Source organism: Perna viridis, chromosome 12, assembly GCF_037379345.1.
Source record: "Perna viridis isolate PV_CMFRI_1.1 ecotype Kerala chromosome 12, ASM3737934v1, whole genome shotgun sequence".
Lineage (NCBI taxonomy): Eukaryota > Metazoa > Mollusca > Bivalvia > Mytilida > Mytilidae > Perna > Perna viridis.
In genome coordinates, this window is record NC_142456.1 from 16,409,371 (window position 1) to 16,434,763 (window position 25,393).

A 25,393-nucleotide genomic window follows, 5' to 3' on the forward strand; every position below is an offset into this window, starting at 1 on the left:
TGAACCAAAATAACTTTAATTTTGAGGCTGTTTTTCAGTCAATCTTGTGTATTGGCAGTAGTTTATTGAGTACGTACATTTTCTTTTGGATTTCCTGTGTCTATTCGTATCGAATTTAAACGTATTTTATCTTTATTGTCCTCTATCTTTCAGCAGGTTCCCTTTGAACCTACTGTCAACGTTTGTTATCCTTGATGTTAAATTATATATGTATAGGAATAAATATGTCTCAGAATGTGACCACTGTATTTGTTATACTGATCTTTCGGATCATGTTTATCATAATAGGGTTTGTAAGTCTCGCCATGTGACTCCGTGGCTTTACGAGAATGAGTCTTCGTCTGCCATTCATATGCATGGAGATGTGACATGTTTAGAGTGTTAAGTTCAGTATTAAAAAACATATTTCCGTGTAAAAATACCAATAAAAACGACAATTGTCTATTTCCACATGTTTTATATGTTAAAAAGTATAAGACGGAAGATTTTGCATTCAGCGTTTTTTTTTATCCCGGAAGAAAACAATAAAGCGCAGACAGGTATCCGGACTTCAATACGTTTTACATAAAAAAAATCCCGGTCAGGAAAATGAAACTAGAACGAGACTTACATACCTACACAGGGAATATGACGTTGGAACATAAAAAAGTGTTATAACTGTCAAATTTGCTAAATAGTACAGGACAGTTTATCTTGGTGGTGATCTTTTTGGGGATAAAGGATATAAATAATGATACAAGTCACATCAAATAAATTTAAGGAGGTAGAACTAGCGTAAGGGACACAACTCTTACACAAATCATTGGAATGTTGTATTTACCATTTTAGATCAATCTCATGTAAGCATCAAAATAACTTGGATTGATTCCATTCTGTTTCGAAGGAAAACTTGAAAAGCTTTGGTAAAATTGAATATGATACAAACATATCACTGATTTCAAGGGTTATGCCCCTTACCCTATGTCTAACCTTCTTAATTTGTAAAACAAAATTACTCCTATTCATCCGTTGTAATAACCATTAACCAACAAGAATTATTTTCAATGTAAAATATTTATTACATATAACTAGTAGACATTGTTACAGAGTTTAAATCACAGATAAAGATAATTAGTAACAAACAATGTTAAAAATGATTAATTGATGATTTTATTGATTTGTGTTTATTTGTTTTCGTTTTGTTTTTATTTTTGTTGTTTGCTTGTATGTTTTTTTTTTTGTTTTGTTTTGATGTTTTTGAATGGTTAATCATATTTCTTATGATTTCTTTATATTGATATATATTTTTTTCGACTTGCATTAAATGTATCACATTAAGACATCATATTGTGATGTTATAATAAGACTATTATATTCAAAATTCTGCAACTACAGGAAATTTAATACGAGTGAAATACAAATATACACGACTTTATTGACAATTTAAGTAGCAGTCTGTGCAAGAACGTGCATAATCTGAAACATGTGATACACCCAAAAAACGCTACATATATTTCTTTTTTTTGTAATCAAGTTCTTTTTGTGTGTCTAAATGATGAACTTTATAATCATTCATTCTAATCTGTCTGCTCTTAGGAGATCATTTACATTGAAAATTCAATAGTGTCCAATTGTGTTGTAATTTCGGTGACAGAGTTATCGCCCTGTATTTTGAACTATATTGTACATTTTAATATATTTTTTATCTCCTATGAACAGGGGTATAAGAAAACCCACTTGTAATTTATGTTTACTGCAAGATTTAAAAAATAAATATATTTAGGCTTTATAAAATGAATCACAATTGTATGATTCTTTGATGAAATACTACGTAATATCAAACAAGAAACATAAACAAAACGAATAAATGATGCCTGTTTAAAGCGAGTCCAAAATAAATTCAATTTTTTATTTTGACCTTGGTAAACCCATCACCAGTAGAAACTGGCCTAATTTAAAAGTCCAAGAGGGTTCGGCATCCAAACATCACTTAAAGACGGAACCTGAGTTATAATCCCAGTAATCCTTCTTTTTAATAAATGCAACAGTTAACAATTTTCTTTTCTTGATAAATACAGAAATATCAAGCAGAAGTATCGTTATGACATTAAATATAACATTTCTTCCAATCCTAAGTAAAGAAAAGCACGAACGGTTATTTTTTTCACGGCACAAGCTTTGAAGATATCATCAAGAAAAATGGCACATTTTAATTTCACAAACTTTCTCATAATTGAAAGGTACTATCATAATGATCAATTCATGATCACTTCAATAGGATTAAGATCAAGAACAGACATGGATCATATTTTGTGAAAACTATATAATTAATTTGAATTGTCAAGTCTGGTTCAAAGGTCATTGATAAGTATATCACACCAAGGGACGTAACTCTAATTCTTAAACTTGTAAATATGTATTACATTGCAATCACACATAAAGTTTCAAACTCTTTGGTAGGTATCCACTAAAATAAGTTTTCCATCTTGAATTAATGTGTTTATTATGGTCTATATTCATGGTACTCTTAGTTTGCGCCTCCTCCACTGCTTTCAAAAAACATAAAATCCTGCAAAAACAAAATATCAAAAATGGCAATGGTCAGGAAAAAAATATGGTATTGAAGGGGATACGGCTTGAATATTTATTTTTAAAGTTTTAAGGGAAGTCCGAGTTGCTCAGTTGCTTTTGTTACTATGTATGTATGATTTGATAATCTTAATATTGCCAAAATAGTCCCAGGATTACATTCTTTTGATTACCGCAATAATCTTTGTTCCCTTGATTACTCTTTAGTTACTTTATGTTCTTTGTTGTGTATGTCAGTTTTCCATGTCTGGTCTTTGTCCCTGGATTACATTCTTTTGATAACCGCCAGAACCTTGGTTCCCTTGATTACTGGTAAATTCTTCCGACCATCTTTCAAATCAGATGATCTTCTCCTTAGTTCAAATGTTGTGTTTGTTGCTGATATCATTTAAGGCTTTTTCAGATGAAAACAGACCTTTTTTAAATCGCGTTAAAATGGCCTTTTAAAGCAATAATCTTTTCAAACAAGCAATTATTTTATATGGTAGAAATTACAAAAAAATGGACTTCAATTATCCTTGATTCAAATATTAAGGACTTCAAAATTTACATTTAGTATAAACTTATTAAATTTAGCATTGTACTAATCTTTGCAAATTGCGGAGGACAGAAAACCGGAAAAAATGTACCCATAAACAGTACATATCGCTTATTATTTTTTCGAAAATGAAAAAAAATAGGTACTGCTGCATATATATATTTACATGACAGAATCTGCGAAAAGTAATGCGTTTACAGTATTCTTTTATAATTAACACTACAATTCTAATAGTTCTGTTTCCCACCAAAAACATGGAGACTCTGATCTACATTCACATTGTTGTTGTACAAATGTAACTTAAATTTGTATGGACCTAATATTACCAAGGTATGCAGTTTCAACCTGTCTTAACCGAGCCACCAAGAATCCGAAAACCCACAGGATAGTTAACAAGTGTATTTTCTACTACATAAAATAACAAAGTCATAAAATACTATCATGTCATAAGCATGGTTTACGTCAACGTCTGCAGGAGATTACAATTTTCCATTAAACAGACGTTTTTCGGAAATGCTTTCTAGATACATTGGAAGAAAAAAAGAAAATAAATTAAGGGTTTCAATCATCACTTCAGTTTTCAGCTTTAATATTCTGTAGAAGTTTGCTTATTTCACATTTCTTACGATTTTAGTAGGCGCGGCTTATTATCCATATATGGAAAACGGCGTTGTTTACAAGCTTGAAGATTTCACAGCATCCCCCTGTCTAATCCAGATCCTTTTTTAAAGATTGTTTATTGTATTGTTTTAAATGTATGTTCAACCTGGGAAAAACGAAAACCTATCTAAATCAAACCAATACTAAAGTCAAAAGGTCTTCGTTTTAGACAAGTTTCACTGTATAATGAAATCATCAAAAATGAACGAAAACGATGAATTGACCATAGATCCACGACCATGGGAAATACATCTATTCAGAGAGTAGGATAAGCACAAACTAACTACCATTTTAAAGACACTACATTCTAAGAAGCACTTGATTAATGTCACAAAGCAAGCATTTTCACAAATAAATATCTTAACAATACGTATTTAAATAGATTAGTAGATGTCTGCAATTGTAATGGAAACAAAAATGATGATGTTAAACGCTAATATTATAAAACCATAAAAATACAATTTCGCATTAAAATATAGTAAAGAAAATTTTTTAAGGCTTAAAAAATACCCTTAGCCTGTACGTGTCTATTTGAACTTCATTGTAATTTATTTCATCATGTTTTTTTGTATTTATTAGCCCTTCCCCAGTGACATTTAATAATTCAAATAAAGTTTTCGAGTTTGCTTATCACCTGGAATTACGAAGAATATGCACTGGGTATTGAACAAACTGTTTTCAACTACCCTTTCACTTCACTAATAGGGTTTGTAAGTCTCGTTCTAGTTTCAGTTTTCCTTCAGGAATTTTAAATGTAGAACGTATTGAAATCAGAAGACCGACCTGCATTTTATTATTTACTTCCTGGAAATCGAAGCGCTGCATCACAATGCAAAATCTTCTATTTTAATACCTTTCTTAAAATTTTTATCCTGTATAGCTAGATATTGGTCATTTTGTAACAGTATTTTTACACAAAAAGATATTTTGGTTTTTTTTATGTTGAACTCAGTGCTATGTTAATGACGAATCTCAATGCATTTGAATGGTAGACGAGGACCCATTCTCATGAAAACGCGGAGTCACGTGACGAGACTTACATACCCTATTCAAAAAATTATATTGGATAATTGTATGGAAATAGGCTCTTTTTCTTCAATATACTGAACTAAAGAGGCTTCAAAGTATCAAATACTTGTTTCAATAATTACAATTCTCATTTTAGTTGTTTACCCCACCTGTTATAGCGAGTAATATAGTTAACTTTAGGCAATTATATTGGTATGTTGATGATGAATTGATCATAGGATTTGCCTAATTTTTACATTGCCAGCCTCTTAAGCCGAATCTTGAATAAACGAAAAACCTGTATAAACCAGACATCTTCATGTAAGTTATATTGCACTAAAAACTTGCATAAACCGAACATCTATCTAAACCGAACAACAAATTCAGTCTGAAAGGGTCCTGTTTAGAAAGGATTCACTTTGTTTCATTATTGCAAGTTTGTGACATTATTCAAACCCAAGATGGATGCATGCAACACATTTTATGGGATTCTAGTAGGATGACATTTAAGCGTGCAAATGACCTGAAATTAATAGCCACCGCCGCTGTTTTTCTGTCGTTCGAAGTACATGAAATCCTGGAATAATGCAATTAACGATCGTAAAAAAATACTATTTATGTTATACAATTATTAGGTTATGTTTAAAACAAATGCATTGTATTCGTGTTAGCAGAAAATCTAAAAATTGTTAGTTTGTATAAAGAAAAGAAAATAAGAATAGATGCATTTTTTTTACAAAAAGCAAAACAGTACATTGTTTCGAAATTTCATTTGGTTATTTAACGCTTGCAAGAATTTTGGATTAAAAATTTGCTGCATTACGCATATTGGTATAAGACTTCTGGTCTAGAAAATATATTAAAAATGTATTGGAATGAAGAAATTGAAAATAATATACTAATAACTGGAAATGTATATAGGCCAAAAAAATAAGTGCGTTTACGGTCACCCGATCGACCCTTATTTTATTTGAGCGATCCTAACTTTTTTATCGGCAATTTTCTGAAATTCCAGAATTCCTGTTTTGTTTTTTTTTGTCACCGGTACCAGTATTTACCGTATTAAACAACAATGGCGGCCAAAAAAAATCCGACCTACCGACCCTATTTTCAGCATGTGACAGTAAACACACATATTTTTTTTGGCCATATACGATCGTTTACTTTTTGGTTGTTTATGAATAACCGTTATTCATGTATATCAGAAGGAGAGCGGTTGGCTAATAAAATAGAATCTGCTTTGTACTAGTCTGACACACTGAGTCTCATCTTCATTGTATTAGCTCAAAGAAGCAACAGTCCGCACGTAGTCACACCATCCTACTCGAACACTTTTTTCTAACTCCGAGTATATTTTTCGTCACTCTATCCCCTCAAACACCTTGCGTTTGGCGGAGAACCAGTGACTACCAATTTTGAAGTCATTTAAAAACTAATTACCCAAAAGAATGAAGTAAATACATTAAAGACTTACGATTAAGAACACAGCACCCAGAAGATTCGCTTTCATTTTAACGTCTAAGTCTTGAGGAACTATAATTGAATAAATGTACCATTAGTTGTACCTAACAATATTATCAAGTTAGTACCGGTATAAAGACAAAATGAAATATCCTCTGCTGACATATTACCAAATGCTCATTTACTGCGTATTATTCCACTAGCTTCAAACTCTGCTATATAGAATGCGAAAATGTTCACAAAGCATGCGCACTACTCATTACAAACCATGCAGATGATTAGTTTTTACATAAGAATGCGGGGTTTAGTACTGAATGTGGCTGAGCAATCTTCTGCGCAGGGTGTACATTCGATATTTTAATGCATTACACCTCTTCCATGCTCGGTACTTAATGTGACCTCTAAATGCCAATTAATAAAGTACAACGGAAATTGTTTCAGGATTTGTAACGAGTAGTGCTCATGCCCTGTGATTTTCTTCCTCAACCTGTAATGCAGAGCTCCTAAGCACGCGGACTGGTACGTAGTTAATCCGAAAGTGGTTAAAGGTCTGTCCAGGAAGTCTGTGGCAGAGGCGGAAAGATTTGAAATAAGCGAGTAATAGCTCCATACAGGAAATAGTTCAAGGTCAAGTCGTACCCTACAGGTGCATCTGGTCCATGCTCCTTGTCTTCAGTGAAGTCCGAGTTGATCCTTTCCTTCTGTTACTTTGTATGTATTGTTTTGGTTGTTTCATGTTGTTTGTTGTTTATGTTTGTTTTCCATGTCTGGTCTTCGTCTCCGGATTACATTCTTTTGATTTCCGCTAGAATATTGGTTTCCTTGATTACACTTAAATGTTTATTGTATTTTGTTATTTTGTTACAAAATAAAACTTCAAATATTTGTTAAAACGATATACAATCATCGTACGGAAAACGAAAAAAGTCATCATGACAAAAACAGAAATAAAAAGGCAATTCAGAGAAACTATGCTAGTATTAGCGATAATCGACTTTTACAACATTTACAATATATGAAACTGTTTTTGTTTTGTTTTGTTTTGTTTTTGTTTTTGTTTTTTTTGTATTTTAACATATGAACATAGAACTGTTTCTTTACGGGTGTATTCTATAACATGACTTTTTTTATTTTATCTTTCCTTTTTTCGGTTTTGGTTCATTTTGATATATTCCTGCAGACAATCATTTGAATAGGAAAAGTTAAAACAATTTGTAAATTGAGGATTTTCTACAAGCATTGCTTCCGTCATTAGCCTATTCTTACTTTAACAGTTACAAATTAAACTAGCAAGGACAAAATATATTAGTAATCGTACATGTTGCTCCAAAGGTATTTGCATCAACAAAAAATTCTTGAATTCCTGTTTGTTTGCAAATCGTTCCAATTTCCTGTGTGTCATCGGCCGACCATACCTACAAACATAACCTTGTGGGTAAATTGTATGAATAAGAAAAGAAAATTTTAGATAAATTAAACTCAAGTGCTTGATTCTTTTTTTTTTTTTTTTTAGTCGGCAACGCGAATGCATGGATAAAACATGGAATTGTTTTTTTAGAACATGCATTATGGAGGTAGACCTAGGGTAAGGGAAACAACTCTTGAAATCAGTGATATGTTTGTATAATATTCAATTTCACCAAACCCTATCAAGCTTTCATCTGAAACAGAATGAAATCAATCCAAGTTACTTTGATGCTTACATGAGATTGATGTAAGGTGCTAAATACAAATGTTCCAATGATTTTTAAGAGTTGTGTCCCTTACCCTAGGTCTATCTCCTTAAATATAAAGGTCGATTTCATCGTTTAGGTAGTTTCGAAAAAGTATTGGGTTTTCTTTACCCTAAAACGACTTCAAACAGAGAAAAAATTGGTACTGCTCTTTGTACTAGTATAGAATTTCATTTTTTCCTCGTATGAATATTTGGGAAAAAATGAGTGGGGGGAAATGAGACGATGAGACAAACCTACTTTAAATACGTCTTCACAACACGGCATACTCAGGACACAACAAGGTCCGTGTATTCTCAAAACAAGGTTGTGCTGTGCATCTCGCACCGAAAAATTGGGTGCCCAGGCACTGCATCTAAAATTTAAATCATTTCCGTGGAAACACAATGCTGCTTGTAAGTCTTATCACGTAAATCCGGTATTTAAAATAAATGGAATAAGATACCATTTAATTGCAATTAAACAAAACAAGACTACAAAATTGCCAAAGCTATGTAGTTTGTCTGATTGTAAAAATAAGATACGTACAAATAACCTTTTTTGAAATTTATAATGATGAATTCGAGATGTTTTGGTGCGTTGTTTTACTATTCCGTTACATTTTTCAAAAGGTGTGATATATTGCAGCAATTGAAACTTACTTTTGAAATAAAAAATGTTTGTCGGGAAAAGAAATATCTTGATTATTAAATAGAATGAAATAACAATAAAAATTAAAACGTGATACATTTATATTTCATCAACATTTTTTAAACCTAGATAAAAACAACAAATTGTCATCTTTGATTTGTTCCTTTCCAAAGTAATAAGCACAAAAATAGACAGTATTAACCAATGTAATGGACTTACTCCTGTCGTACATATCCTGTTACCTGCCCAACTGGTGATTCGATTTGTACTTCGTGTGCGCAGGCGTCACTGTTAGCACACCAGCAATTGCCAGCACAACATTTGAAATCTCTAGTTAAACGTATAAGTTCCTATATAAAAATTCGAAAATGGCAATATTAACTTTTTTTTTGCAAACGACAGTGGAATAACCTCTTACAATGGATTTATTCTGCCCTTTTTGTTTTCCCGCCATTACTTTTCGTTTATTTTATTGTAGAAAATATCTACGTTTGTATGCTTTGTCATCCATATAGATTCATTTATAAGGTTTTTTTTCTAAAACGACTGCTGTCAACACATCTTTCTTGTTTTCACTCACCTGAAGGTCATCCTTACAATTTAGTCCTCTCTGTGCCTTTTATTTGCATTGCTTTTAACCTTTTTTGTTTTGTTTTGATTTTTGTTCTTTTCCTAAATCATGTTTAAATATTTACTTTCCTTGATTGGTTTAGATACAGGTTTACTTTCCATTAACGGTCAAAACAAAATTTTCTAAAGCACACAAAACTAATCTTCTCATCAAGTAAGCATATGACAGAGGATCATATGTTTTTTTGCAAACATCAGCAAACTTGGTCCATAATGTCCATAACAAAATAACTTATATGGTTTATCATTTCTCTCAACAATCATTTTCCCTGATTCATATTTTTCCCGACTATCAGCTTACCTGATTCATATTATCGGTTATGTGTATAACAAAACTTCTCTGTGGTCCACAACATTGTCTCATACACATATCCGTATCTAGAAAAAAATTAACATTATTGTTTGTTTCTCTTAAATACGATATGAAAAGAATAATCAATGGAACCAAGGTTATAACGGTAATCAAAAGAATGAAATCCAGGGACAAAGACCAGACATGGAAAACAGACATACACAACGAAAAACATAAAGTAACTAAAATCATACATATAAAGTAACAAAAGCAAATGAGCAACTCGGACTTCACCAAACACTGGGAGCATGGCTCAGGTGCACCGGTAGGATAAGCGTCCTCTGCTTTTCTAGAAACACCCGCACTTATAGAAAGTCGTCCGGGGTAGACAAACGAGGAAAAATCTGAGAGTACGGCATTGGTATAAAATTACAACTACATATACCATTCCCATTCCCAATTGTCTCCATCCTCGTTGAAAATTCCCTATTCCTTATAGATAAATCCCCGATAGAGTACCCATTGAATATTTTTTTTATCAATTCTTATTTTATATAACTAAATTTTGTATTTGTGAAATTCTTCAGCATTTAAACTATCAAGTTTATTTAAATGTAATACATCTTTGACATTGATAAATACTTTAAGAACTTATTTCTCCATCTTCCCTATTCAAAATTCCCATCCCCATCCTAATCCCCCCAATTTACCATAGAATGGGAGGTTTTCCCTGTTCAAGAACTGTATTTCTCTACAATGGCTGAAAAAGGGGGAGTTGTATTAATAAAAGTTTTATTGTTCAATGGCGGTTGGGAAACAGAAAGACCATTTGAGACATCGACCCTATTTATAAAAACGACAAGAGAACATGAACAGCTTTTAGAAGAGTTAAGTTTTCTCATTTACCTTCTATTCTTTGTACGAATTATTTTGGTAATTTCATGTTCTTTGTTGTGTGTATCTATTTGTCCTGTGTAGTCCTTATCCTTGAAATGTATTCTTTTGATTACCTTTCGAAACCAGGTTTTTCTTTGATTTTCCATTTAACAGAACAACGTTTAGTCCTCTAAGTTATATTGCATAATGTTAACATCAGTGTTTTATTAATCACCCAAAGTAACATCAGCTCCACGAATATTCAAACCAAATACTAGTATTTTAGTTGATACACTTTATATGCCTAAATACTTTAGTCGAGATATGGCGCTTTTTTACCTTCAGCAGCAAAGTAAACCTGTTGTCCCTGGTTATTCATAATTTTGTATTTGTTGTTCTGTTCCCAGCCTGTGAATGCTACAATTTAAAAGAAAATATATCGTTCTATTGAAGTTCTGATATAAGTATTATAAAAAAAAATGAATTATTGACACTAGGAACATTTATAATTTGAGTCATATCTTATGGATATACGTCATAATTGTTTATACAAACTCATATTTTGCAATATTTTCTTTCAGCCTGTGAATGCTGAAATTTACGAGAGAATATTAGATTATTTAACATTGTTCAATGAGAGGGAGTTTATCATGCTTATTACGTCGCGCAGCTTCGCCGCGAGTTAAAAATTTTTAAATAATCTGTTTATCGTTGTTTCGTTGAAGTGAAAGGTGTTAGTTTCTCTTTTTTTCAGTTTTCCTAAGCTAAATATGTAAGGTTTATAAGCGCTGCAAAGTTTCCTTTCGGGACTATTTTTCTGCGGAGTGCTACGTGCGCACGTATGTTGTGCAACTATACGATAATTTCCACTCTCACAAACCTGGCGTGAGATTGAAAATTATCGTATAACAAAATCAAAGGGATTTTAAACGAAAACCGATAAGGTATTTTTCTTTTGACGTTCTGATATACAGGCAAAATATCAATAATTTGTACATATAATTTTTTAAACGTTCTTTTGTTTGCATTATTGATAATTGATATATATTATTAAAAAACTGAATTATTGACACTAAGAAAATTTATAAGTTGAGTTAGGATATACGTCATAATTGTTTGTACAGAATCATACTTTGCAATTTTTTGGTAATTGTTGAATTCAAAAAGGTTTCATCCGAACCATTGCCGTATTTCACCATGGTTAATGTTTGTCTAACAAATCGATGATGAATTTTGTAACAATTAATCGACGTCGCAATGAAGTACAAATAATGAGTCCATGAGCCATGACGATAAATTTTCTTACGAACCAAATATAATTGTTAAACGAAAAAAGAAATTACTTTCCTCTTTCGTCTACCCCGGACCTGAAATTTGCTTGAACAATTATATACCTTCCAGCAGTTCAATTTGTTGCTTAATGACGACTTGATCTAATGTTGTGAGGTATTCCAGTCCTGGAGGACATCCTGGTACAGCTTGCGGTGGAGGAGCCCATTGTTGGACTTGGTATCCTGTAATATCGTATGTAATGTAATTGGAAATCGGTATGTTAAATATCTGGTCTGAAGATTGAACAGAACACTATAAATAAACATTTTACAAATGGCATTTAGGACCTAATTGAGACCTCTGTGGACAAAATAATGACAAAAAGAGTGTCCGGTATGTACTTGAGGTTCTTGGGAGACTGTTTTGAGGTGAAAGAGCACAGAATGAAACAAAATTCGCTATGTGAACAATAGCACTTGCGAATGATTGAGAAAATTTGTACTTCTGTCGACAAGCAACCTCTTAAAGGTTGGTCATTTTAGCGACGAATGCGCATATTTCTATACAGACCAACACAACTTGCATTCATATCAATTATTTAATATCAGTTATTTACCTACGCTATCCAATATTTTTCTAAGGAAAACGCCGTAAATTAACAAACATCAGGCGTCGGTTTGTGTGAAATGGATCGTCAATCATGACGCCATAATGCTATTTTAGTTTATCAAGTCATTACTAACGATCAACATTACATTAACGACTTTTTGTGAAATCGAGACCAGTATCATAAAACCTTGAATCCGGCGTTGAAATCGTAAAGTATGCGTAAGGGGTTACACACGATAAATTAGTGAGAGCTTATATATTACAAATGATAGCTCGTGTCGAAAACCCATTTGATTTAATTCGTTCACGCCATTTTCATTATCCCTGCACGCATTCCTTTGAATTTTTGATCATATAGACGTGCTAAATAATTAGTTGTGTTATAATTTACTACTTTCCGTGCAACTGTTTTGTTTCGTCAAGTATATTTAAACAAGTATAAAATATTGAACTTGTCATAAAAGCTTATTGAGTTATGATATATTTGACTTCCAGTTTAGATCAAATATCTATTAAGCATTTAAACACTTGCATTTGCAATATATCAATATTTATGAGGGTACCTGACATCTTAAAAAAATATCTGGCTCTCGTTTTCTTGAAATTTTATTCAGTGTTTCAATCTGACAAAAAGAAGCATCATTTATTAATTTCAAGATGTTTTAACTATATGTTTAATGAGAATAATTTCAACGAACAGATAGTAGCCTCATCAACAAAATCTTTGATCACTAAGATGCTTCGACATCGATATCAGTGTCATAAAATAATACGTTTTGCTGAATTCTGATTTCCCTCAGTCGTTGTGTAACCCCCTTATACTCATTGTTGTCCATAACCGAGAAACAAAGCCTTTCTTTTATTGATTTTAATACATTCACGCTTGGTTGCCGATATGTAAGGAATGTTATTAAAAATGATTATTCATTATCACTAAAAAGGTTTGTAATTCTTAAAGAAGAGGAACACAGTGAAATATATCTAAAACGAACCATAAGTAATCTGAAACCTGTCTAGACCAAACACTTTTTTTTGAAGTCCTGTTATATCAATTAAAATGTATTTTTGAACTTTGAAAAGCCAAACACTTGCCTGTACCGAATCAATTTTTAGGTCCAAATCGGTTTCGATTTAGACAGATTTCATTGTATTATGGTTTTATTTCTATAAATTAAAGTCAGGGTCAAATGACGATAGGACAAGAATCTATGAAGAAAAAGAAAAAAAACACAAAAACGTGATTGTTTTACCCGATGGAACAAAACTGTTCTTTCAAACGAGATAATTTATGATTTAAGAGTCGTATTGTGCTAATAATTTCAGTCTTTTAATTTCGTTTTAAAATTTACCTGGTGGAGGTCCCGGTGCCATTCCAGGCTGCCCATATGGGGGCGGGGCCGATACTGGAGTAACTGAAATACAAAGAAAATGTATTAAGCAATGAAAACTTATTAATCAATGATATTCCTAATCAAATATAAATACCCAAATATAACCTTATCTACCATTAATACTAGACAAAATTGTAACGAAAAGTCTGTTCAAATTACTAGTTTTTTTTTTTTACAAAAAAGTTTTTTTTTCTCTCTCTCTCTCTCTCTCTAAAAATAATTAGAAAAAAGTTAACAATACAACTGACTTTTCCAATTGAAACAATTTTTAAATTTTGCACTGAAGTGTTCCTTTGTACCATTTGTTTTTGTCTTGTCGCATGAAATTAAATAAGAACCCGTAAAAGCTGAAAGCAAAGCTAAAGTAATGTAATGACAACATGGTCAAAATATAAATAAAGTCTAATTGTCCTGTAGCAACTGCAAGAGAAACTTGTAACGAAAATGTTGTAGACGGCAAGGCACCATGATCACCTTATCCCCCCCCACCCCGGAAAGCGTTGAATATAATAAATGATACTTATGTTAACTTTATTAATAATGTTAAAAAAATTATCGATATATAAAATGTTATGATTTCAACTGAAAGCAAGACGTACGTTAACTTAAACGTAGTGTTTAACGTCGCCTTGCCATATTTGAAGTTGTTATGATTAGTGTGTGAATAAATTACCCTGCTTCTATAAATAAATATAATATTCACTGCATTATAAAAAAAAGTTACAATTTCATTGCATCGTCAAAAATTTACAATTATCAAGTAATAAACTATAATGGTCATTTTCATATTTAAATTGTCAAAATGTATGCACGGAGGTCAGGACAGATCCATCAGTTAGTTCTGTTACTAAAAAAACATTCAATAAAACTAACCATATACCGTAAATTCAGGCCAGCCAACACAAAAAATTTCACAGCCAATCTTTCTCGAGAAAACGCTTGAATATCATATATCTAAATTTTTTTTTAATTTAGAGGCTCTGTCAAATATTTCAAGAGTTTATCGGTCGTGATTGTAGATATATTCTTACCAAGTGCAAGGCAAGAAAGGTTATGATATGGCGTCTTTGTCGAAGAAACAATGCGTAAATCTCGTGATGAATACCCACCCAAACATGACAGTCAGTAACAGTAAAATAAAAACAAACCAAAAATTAAAACAAAAAAAAACGATGAATGAAATCAGTGTTAATGACGACTTCAAATTTCTTACTGGTTTCTTTCTGATGAATATTTTTGTTTTTCATGTAATAATTAACGCTTCCAAATATAGAGCTTATGAATAATGGATGACGCAATTTAAGTCATAGGATGAAAAATATGGCTGTGGGAAAAGTAATCACACGCAGGAAAAATTAGTATCAATAAATAAATAATAAAAATTAATAAGTAAGAATTAGAGAACAGTACATGTGTATCAATTCATGTAAATGTTTGCTTGTGTCCGAAAACTCCCAACATTTATATAGTTACCCCAACCTGTATCTGACTCAATGACATTTTAACTCCATCATCGCCATGGTAACCGGATGTTGTAAACATTTTCATGCAGGGATTAACATTTTTATATGACAAGTCAACTGACAAGTTGACATACTTAACGAGCAGGGTTCAGTTTTGTAAGAATCTGGAATATCATTTTCAGTTTCTGATTATTTGTGAACAAGCCTAGAGGCTAGGAACATAAGAAGCTTAAATTATCTTTGTTACTGGTGTAAAAGAAAGATAGATATAGGAACAACGTCAAAATTTTAACACTAAACGTTAAGTGACGTAAAACCGTATATAAACACCGGATGCTCTATTGCGCCATAAAAATGTTTGCACCGACATTTGTTTTGTTTCAAACGAAATATATACACGGTGGAATTAAAAAAATATCGAAAAAATTGTGAATATAATGCTTCAAGTATCCGTTCCATTACCACGCTGTAGGTCCGTATTAACAAAAGTAATATTAGGGAACACATTTAATGTCCGATTCAAGAACTGACGATGTGTGATGATATAACTAGTTTTGGCTATTTTACTTGTGATAAATGGCATGTATTGTTACGTCTATCAAAGCGATCAGTTCAAAAAGAAACCGTTCTTTTTAACGAAGATTTATTTAAAAGTTATTTTTTTAACAAGTGCTGACTTGTCCTGTTACAATGAGGATCATGTTTAAAATAGCAGTCCTTATATAGATTAGAAATGTGCATTCAAAAAAGTTTCTTTCATTTGTAATGCAGAAATAGGTACATTTTGAATAGACCATATAACAGGTACCCGTTTTAGCTTTTTATTCCGTTGTTGTACTTTTAACCTTGTTGTGATTTATCGTTATTTATTAAGCTGAATTAAGGAGGTAGACCTAGGGTAAGGAACATAACTCATAAAATTAGTGATATTGTTGTAGCACATTCAATTTTACTAAAGTCTTTCAAGCATTCATTTGAAATACAATGATGACATCAGTCCAAGTTATTTTGATGCTTACATGAGATCGATTTAAAATGCTGAAAACAAACGTTCCAATGATTTGTAAGAGTTGTGGCCCTTACCCTGGGTCTTCCTCCTTAAGAGAGTGTTCAATGCATGGTTTTTAAAAAAAATATTGATCTGTATGCAGAAAGGACTATAGTAACAAAAGAATTTGGCGCATGTTGACCGAAACATTATCTTTTATTTGATGGGATTTTCTGCACCTTGTAGTCCCTCAATACCAAAACAATACTAACACTACTATTATTTATATTCAATTGGTATTTTCATGATTTACAAAGTACTAATGACTAAGCAAAGAGAAAACATATAAGATTAGGGATGTATCGAACGTAAAATAAATGGCATGAAAAAGCTCATGCTGAAAACAAATCAAAGACGAGCAGTTTGTCCCATTTATAGTTTTAGTGAAAACAAACTTATGTGAAGGGCTGTTGCAATATTCGGGTCGCTTAAATGATTAAATGGTTGCATCCTGCACATATTGAACAAAAACAAGGAAGTTTGGTGTTTACATATCGTCTTACTTATGACATTAGCAATAAGTCATTCCTCTTTTAAGAGTTACAAATATAGGTATGGACACACAATTCAAACTTAATTCAGCTCTTAATTTTGATTTTGATCATTTGACACATAATAAGAATTTATCCAGAAGCAAAATGGTCCTTTTTTTTGGCCCGTTCTTCGGATATGGTCATAATTGCAACACTAAAAATTAATCCCAGCCTCTGCCTCTTTTTGGAGATAAGGCACTTCGAAGTACAATGTCATAGGGATTCGTTGATCTTATCAATAGTCAAGTTATTGGCAGAATTTCCTGAAAATGATTGTTTCTTACCCACTTTTGACCCCTAAATGGTTCCAACTACAACCACCTAAATCAATGCCAGATTGTCTTTTGTGGTATGGCACTTATTTGTAAATGTCATTAAAATCCATACACTTATACTCTAGTTATCGTCTGGAAGCCATATTGTGTACGGATGTGGGACGACGAAAGATGCCGTTATACGATTACTAATATTTTTGGTCGCATAAATAGGGAATTGAATACACACACTGCATATTTCCAGAGCTTAAAGAGTGTAATACATTTAATTTGATAATTTTAATACAGTACCCAAAATTGCAAATTGATTTTATTTAAATCATAGGTATGTACTACCATTAAGCAGTTAAGAAGGTAGACCTGTAGTAAGGGACATAACTCTTGAAATCAGTGATATGTTTGCATCATATTCAATTTAACCAAAGCTTATCAAGTTTTCATTGGAAATAAAATGAAATCAACCCAAGTTATTTGATGCATAGAACAGATTGATGTCAAATGCTTTACACAAACGTTCTAATGATTTGTAAGATTTATGTCTCTTACCCTAGGTCTACTTCCTCAAACAGACGGAATTCTTTTGGCGGGAAAAGGGAACATCAAAAGAATAATACGTAAAAAAGATACCGTAAAACTGGAAGGAACAAAAATAAAAGTACACAGAGAAAAACTTATATCTTATGTTTGTTTAAGGGTAGCCATGTTATATAGCAAATATCACATACAGGTAATGGTTAAAACCGTGTTTGAGATAGTATGATAAATGGCTGATCGACTTGGTGCGAAATAATAAAGCATTGAGCTAACACAATAAACCGATTAAAAATGTTTAAACTATGTGTTGTATTATTTGAGTGGTGTTGATATATAGGTACATTAGATTCTTCATAAATATTTAGACATGAGATGGTTCATACATACCGGCTCTCGGGTGATATAGGTCGACGGTTGATACCACATGTGATACAGATTTTGACATCTCAAATTCATTATATCATATATTTTAACCGTACTTCAATTATGATCTGTGAAGGGGTACGACATAAGATATGTGATATAGTACTAGGGTTGTGATATAGGGTATGTGATATAGGTCTAGAGGTGAAATATAAGGTATGGAATATAGAGAAGATGATAAGAGGTTTAAACAAACACATATAATACATATACAAAAAAGTTATATTTTAATCTAAATATATGATACATGTCAAAAAACAGACGAAATTACCAGTTGGTTGCTTGTCATTCGGTTGTTGATTTTTTTTTAAATTATTTACATACAATAATTGCTTAATATGAACATGAAACTTGAATTAAGCAAGGCTTATTGTTTTAATTTTTTGTGGATACATGTATATGTATGTTTTTTAATTACAGATATTTATGCAGAAAGAACGATAGAAGTTTACGTAAAATGTAACACCGTTCGTTTGTTGTGCGATTCTGCACTTTGAATCGCCTCTGCTATTGGTATTTTTATATGAATTGGAATCCATTCCATCTTTAAATGGAGTGTGTCTTTTTTTTTCTTTACTGTTACTTTCATGTTGGTATGATAAATATAACTGTTATTTCTTTACGCACCAATTTACTACACATATAACACTTGAATCGTAAATAAAATTTATTGCAAGATACAAATGATGCTAGAACAAATTCGAAATGTTTGCTAGTATTGGCCGTTAAGTACAGGCAATTTAGATGTTTTTATAATAACAAAAGCAAGCCAATATCATAAAACATTGTTGTCAGTTTATGAAGTAATTTTCCTATCATAGATGGGTGAAAAAAAAACAAAAAAGAATTTACAAATCTGATCTTTCTTCAGTCGTGATTTTTTAAGAAAAATTATCTATACTGTTACTTTGATTCACACGAAGGTCTGAAATTTTAAGGATTTTATGCGCATTTAAAGTTTTGTTTTTATTGAATTTAAGTGGGAATGCAGAGTTTCCTTTTTCCATTAGTATATATATATTGATAAAGTGCAATGGAAAGCCTATTTTACTTATTTAAATTCACAGATTTCGTTCCTATTTCAGCAATATGTGTAATTTATCTTCCGGAGAGATAACAAAAAATAGGTTAAATTTATTCAAAGATATATTTGATTCAACCCTATATCAAAGTAGCCCATATCATAAATACATGATTAGGCTTTTGTAAATTCATTCAAACATTTCAAATTTAGATAACTTGTATATCTTTATTATTCACCTGATATTTAGCAACTATTGTAATTAAAAGTTATATCGTATCTGACACACATGTCGTTGACGAGACATTTTTACCTCTATTACAAAGAATTTAAAATGTCTTCACATTTAAAAATAGATATTCGGTTTGTTCTTAGTTTTCGACACATCATGAGTTCTTGAGTCATGTTTAATTAGAAGCAATATAAATAACATGAACTAAATATAAACTATGGACTAACTTGTATTTTGATTTCTATCTAGGTTTCCCTATAAAATTAAAACAAATTCAAACAATGACAGTGCCTTTCATGAAAAGCCCGTTTCCTGATACAATATGCGACAATGGTAGAAAAAAAATCGATAATGGATATTTACCGGGTATTTACGTGAATACCTCCTGCTTTAAATTAGTGTTTGTTTTGTTCATTTTTTACCAAATATGTGTAAGTATGTTGCTTACCGAATTTTCTGTAGGACTACTGATGATATATTAATAAATGAAAATGAAGAATTGTTTTGTTTTTTTCTTTATTTATTTATTCATTCATTTATTTTTGATTTATTTATTTTCGCTTTTTATCTGCTTAATGTTTTTTAACGCAGGCACATTTTCCATGCATACTTAAAAATGCGTATATCATTTTTCTTATGGGAGTGAAAGTAGCACCGACTTTGTCGTTATTTCTACAAGAAATCTTTATATTACATAAACGTTTATATCTTGATAGAATATTTAAGTGTGATTAGTCGATTTCAATGATTGTTATATTTGAGTAGATATATTTTAGGCAGTCTCCTTGAGTAAATATTCTAGGTATAAAGACATCAAATATATGGCCATAAAAAACAAATTTCATATGATTGGAAGTTCAATTAACATAAGTTAGATATTGCATTTATATTCGAATTATTGTGTGCATACAATCCTTAATGCAACTATAAGGATAATATGCCTTTTGTGCTAAAGCACATTTAATAAATCAATAAAGTTAATAGTTTTATAATGGAATCACTTTTGACTTACACACTGTGGAACAAGTTACACAAAGAATCACAATGTACGAATGACGTCTAGATGAACATTACGTAAGAAAAACCATCAGATTTCATTGTCAGTGAAATATTCTTGATGCTTTAAAGGCGTAATGAGGCGGAAAATAAACAAAAATATTATTCTAAACTCTTACCTTTCTGTTGGTTCATTTTCCAGTTATCTAATGGCGTATAGATTGAATTTACCTGTAGCCTGAGGACATATTATCGGGTTTGTTTATATTTGTTTACATTGGAAACTATGAAAGAGGCTTATTGAAAATTATTGGATTTTGAAATACAACGAAACTGGTGTATTGTATCTGGTCTATTGCATCCAACCCATTTAATAACTGTTTTATTACCTAATTTGTCTATGAGATATAATAAAGAATGGAAATGGGGAATATGTCAAAGAGACAACCATTCGACCAAGAATAGGAAATTGACCGCTCCATGTTTACCAAGTGGCAGACGAGAGTCACATCTACGTATTTACACACGTGTTTTTGTGTGTAAATTCCAATTCAATGAAGCGCTTAAAAAAGTTCTACCAATCAAAAGGCTTTGATAAAGGTCATTATGGGGTCAGTGCAATAGACTCCTCAAGGAGCAATAGTACATCGACCGTGCAATAGATCGCCCTGTCCTGAATAAATTTTGAAAATAGAGAAAAATATGTGATAAAACCTTGTAATATATAGTTTTATAAGAATGGTTCAAATTGTCACTATATTTAAGCGTAACCTTTAGTTCTCAGCGGGGTTAATTTAGTTTCCGGGATATCAATTGACCTTCATGTTAATTTTATAAATGTAATGTATTTTTTTACATCACGCAATGATAACATTGAAAATGTGTAATGCACATATACTAGATAAAATATGAAGCGAATGAAATCAATTTAAACCATGTCATGCGTGGATTAAAAAAAAGAATAGGATAAAGGAACATTTTAGAAACATGGAATATATGCAGTTGATGAATACATAGAGATATTTAAGGAATGATTGTTATATTTTTTAAAATCTATGACGAGATAATCTCAATCACGTGGATCTGCGTAGCAAGTTATTTTCAAGAGTGCACCACTGACATTGAGGTTATTTCTTCATAGACCGAAAACATATAACAGTCATTATAATTTAGTTTTTGTATCAAAATTCAATGAATAAATAATTAAGAGGATGTTCACGCAAAATCCACGCAGTGGGTGGCACATGACAAAATCTGTCTTCAAAAAAAATTCATCCATGGAATTTTGGTTTTTGATTAACTGCAACGGTTAAAGAGGAACAAAATACATATAAAAGGGGGAGAACTCTTTCATCTGGTACAAGAAATGGTTGCTTTCTGAGGGAAATGTGAAATTATTAACCATCCGTTGTCTATTTGAAAATTTTTCTTTTAAATTTGCTACTGGGCATATCCATGATATAAACATTACATTGAAACAACTATTCCGTGGGATAAAATTTATCATAGACCATCCATATCATAGGATCTTCCTGGATAGTCTCATAGAAGTTTGATGACGTCACAGACACATAAAACAATTTGAGATGGTGGACACAATATCCAACCAGAAAGCCTTTTACATCCGAAATTCAATTATTAATTGTCCGTGCATGGGGCATGTGACGTCCTCCCATTCGCCAAACATAAAACAATGAAGCCAAATGCATACCGTAGAAACATATTTCTGGTGTGTGCTTTGAACAAATAGATTCTCCAATCTAAAATCATGGATTTTTATGTCATAGTATTAGCAACCAGCGATCAACACATATATCTGTTACATTTTTTTTTATGTCTATGAAAAAAATTTAAAAATCTCAATGTCCATGATGCACACGTGTGCACCACGGGCAATGAGGTTATTTCCAGGAGTAACTAAGGGAACCAAGATTTTAGCCTAATTCAAACGAATGCAATCCTTGGACAAAGACAAGACATGGAAAACAGACAAACACAACAAAGAACACGAAATAACAAAAATACCAATACAAAGTAACCAAAGTAAATGAGCAACTCGAACTCCACTAAAAATTGGGAACATGGACCAGGTGCACCGGTAGGTAAGCGTTGGGTAGAATAAATGTTAACCTTTCAAAGTTGATATTGATTTGAAAATAAAAATAAATAAAGGAACAACAGTCTCTACAAAAGGAAAAAATAGTCTCTTCCAAAATGAAACAATATCAGTACTAGTTTAACTGAATGTAAAGGGTAATCAACGGGACCAATGATATAGAGGTAATTAAAAGAATGTAATCAAGTAACAAAAACCAGACATGGAAAACAGACAAACACAACATAAAGTAACTAAAATTATATATACAAAGTAACAAAAGCAAATGAGCAACACGAACTTCACTAAAACCTGGGAGCATGGACCAGGTGCACCGACATGGTACGCGTCCTCTGCTTTTCTAGAAACACCCTACGAGAAACAAAATGATACACATAATTTAAAATGTCCGCGGAAATATTACACAGACATGCATCGCAATTCGTGCACTTCAAATATGTGCTTATTAGGCTCTAACCCCACTAAAATGGGGTGGTGTAACTCGAGATCATTGGAAGTGTGAGGTAACACCAACTTAGTACACACCCCACCCCACCCCCCCCCCCCTTATGCTACTCGTATAGTGTCAAGTCCGTTGAAAAAGAAATTGTATCTATGAACGAGAGGTAAAAGGGTTTTGTTTGCCATGCATCTTTAAAACGGTCACTCCATATTCGCAAATCAGATAATTGCATGATCCTATAACTACCTTAGGTATTATAAAAAATACACTTTACACACATTATGAAAATGATATATAGTTAAACATGTCTAATCCAAGCCCATTTTGTACTTTAAAATTGGTTTGGTTTAACCAGGTTTGGGGTTGTAAAAAGGACTTCGGACTGTCTGGTTGAGCCAGGTTTTCGTATATTTTGTGACGGGTTTCACTGTAATTTGTTGCATTTTTTTCACATGACACGTTACATTCAATACACATTAACTACAAATACATGTAATAATAGTAACGAATTCAAGTATTATAGACAGTGTCTACTCGGAAATCCGGATGAGCGAGAATATTCATTACACATAAAATAAAACTACATGCAAACACAATTTTTACTAGTATAAACTTAAGTTCAGAATAAACCTTTGACTACCAGAAAATTATAGAATCTTACACTGCAACAGATGTGATACTGTATGATAAAATCGTACGCATCGTAGGGCGTCCTAAAATTGAAAAATTAAGTAGCTGTTTTTGTAAGAATCATGCAATATCTGAAAAATGTAATACACCCCAAAAAGGCTACATATTTATTATTTTTGTAATTAAGTTGTTTTATGGGTCTATACTATGAAATGTGTAATTATTCATTCAATTCTGCCTACTCTTAGCAAATAATCAACATTGACAATCCAGTAGATTATATTGTATTTGAGTGTCATTTACAGAGTTATCTCTCTTAATTTTTAAATATACAGTGCATTACATATTATTTTTATATTCTAAAAACACCGGTTATATGAAAAACTGAATGTTAATTTCTGTTTACTCTGGCAATTCACACAAAATATAAAAAAATAAAAATGTGTAGGCTTAATTTTTACCCATGAATCACATTTTGCATGATTCTAAGCTGGAGTGCTACTTAACTGTTATCGAAATGTTTACAATGTTGAACACGATTTTGTTTCTCTCATGAATTTTTATACTCTTTATAAAATGAAAATTTAACCAACTCCGGAAATGTAATTCAAATAACGAAACGATGGATGACAGCTTCTTCTACCTCTCAACATACTTTAATCTCAGTGTCAATACCTTTAAAATGTATTCCAACAAAATTATAAAAAAAGAAAAAAACACACACAATTAATCTTTTCTTCAAATGTCCATGACAAATTAAGAAAAGATGTATTATAAATACCTTCTTTGTTATTCATTTCTATCATTTTTTGTCTTTTCCGTGTTAGATTAGAATATATATGATGGTGGTGTCAATATCCAGTCAGCGCATAAATCATAAGTATCAAGTCAATACTGTGATGTTCAGTAGATTTCTGAATAAAGTCTTCCTGGTTTAATTATCTAAACTCTTCCTTTTTTAAGATTGAAAATGATAGATATTTGTTACCACTTAAAAACTTTAAGAGGCCCTTCAAGGCTGTTAACCTAAATCAAGTGGTCATTAACGACATCAGCGTTCACTGTTAACTAAGTGCCAGTCTCTGTAAGAAGTATCATTCTGGACCATTGAGTTACATTTTCATTGAAAATACTGAAAATGAATATTTCAAGGCAGATAACTCTGTCAAAAACCTCATTTTTAGCTCACCTGGAAGGCCAGGTCAGCTATTGCCATCACTCGGCGTCCGTCGTCGTCGTCCGACGTCGTTAACAATTTTTCAAAAATCTTCTTCATTGACACTACTTGACCAATTGATACCGAACTTGGTTATGAATGTTCCTTGGGGTATTGTGCATATAACTTATGTGGGGATTTTTGTTCCGTCGAAAAGCATGGCCGCCGTTACTAAAAATAGAACATAGGGTCAGACAGTAGTTTTTCACACATATCTCCAAAACTGTTAGGTTTAGCCAAATTCCGACGGGGTAAAATTGTACAACACGATGAGATCTATGTGTGGTCAAAATTTCATTTTAATCTGTTAAGCAATGTTGGAGTATTTGCCCTTTTTCAACGTTTTTTTTTCTATTTTTAATGTTATTTCTTTAAAAAATCTTCTCCTCTGACACTACTTGACGAATTGGAAACTAACTTGGTATGAATGACGTTCCTTGGGGTATTGTGCATATAACTAATGTGGGGATTTTTGTTCCGTCGAAAAACGTGGCCGCCGTTACTAAAAATAGAAAAAAGTGGTCAGACAGTAGTTTCTCAGTAGTCTCCAAAACAGTTAGGTTTATCAATATTATTTCTATAGCTGAAATTACCCTTATTTAAGAACTTCAGGGATCAAAGTTGTCAGGTGACTCCTTATAAGAGTTATTGCCCTTGAAAGAGGAATTTTTACAGTTTTCAGCCAATATCTTGAAAACTATAATAGATAAAAAGAAACTTTCTATCGCTGAAATGATACTTTTGATAGTCCTACCAAAGTATTCTTAAGTCAAAATTGTTGGACAACTCCTTGTTA

The 25,393-nt window shown here is 31.9% G+C and overlaps 1 protein-coding gene across 6 annotated transcripts; it reads right to left on the reverse strand.

The window, feature by feature from the left end:
• Window positions 1–1,034: 1,034 nt before the first annotated feature.
• Window positions 1,035–24,244, reverse strand: LOC148601460 (phospholipid scramblase 1-like). 6 transcript variants are annotated; one of them, XM_088554639.1, is made up of 11 exons: window positions 24,163–24,244; window positions 13,627–13,689; window positions 11,791–11,910; window positions 10,736–10,813; window positions 9,530–9,606; window positions 8,818–8,948; window positions 8,209–8,323; window positions 7,554–7,650; window positions 6,249–6,307; window positions 5,298–5,351; window positions 1,035–2,548 (listed from the first exon to the last, which is right to left on the reverse strand). In XM_088554639.1, exons 1-10 carry the CDS (start codon window positions 24,185–24,187, stop codon window positions 5,304–5,306), a joined length of 813 nt encoding a protein of 270 aa, XP_088410765.1. In that variant the 5' UTR covers window positions 24,188–24,244; the 3' UTR covers window positions 1,035–2,548; window positions 5,298–5,303. The 6 variants fall into 6 exon arrangements, with proteins under 6 accessions (XP_088410765.1, XP_088410770.1, XP_088410768.1 ...); XM_088554644.1 differs by lacking the exon at window positions 24,163–24,244 and adding an exon at window positions 20,583–20,607; XM_088554642.1 differs by lacking the exon at window positions 24,163–24,244 and adding an exon at window positions 20,373–20,517.
• Window positions 24,245–25,393: the final 1,149 nt, after the last annotated feature.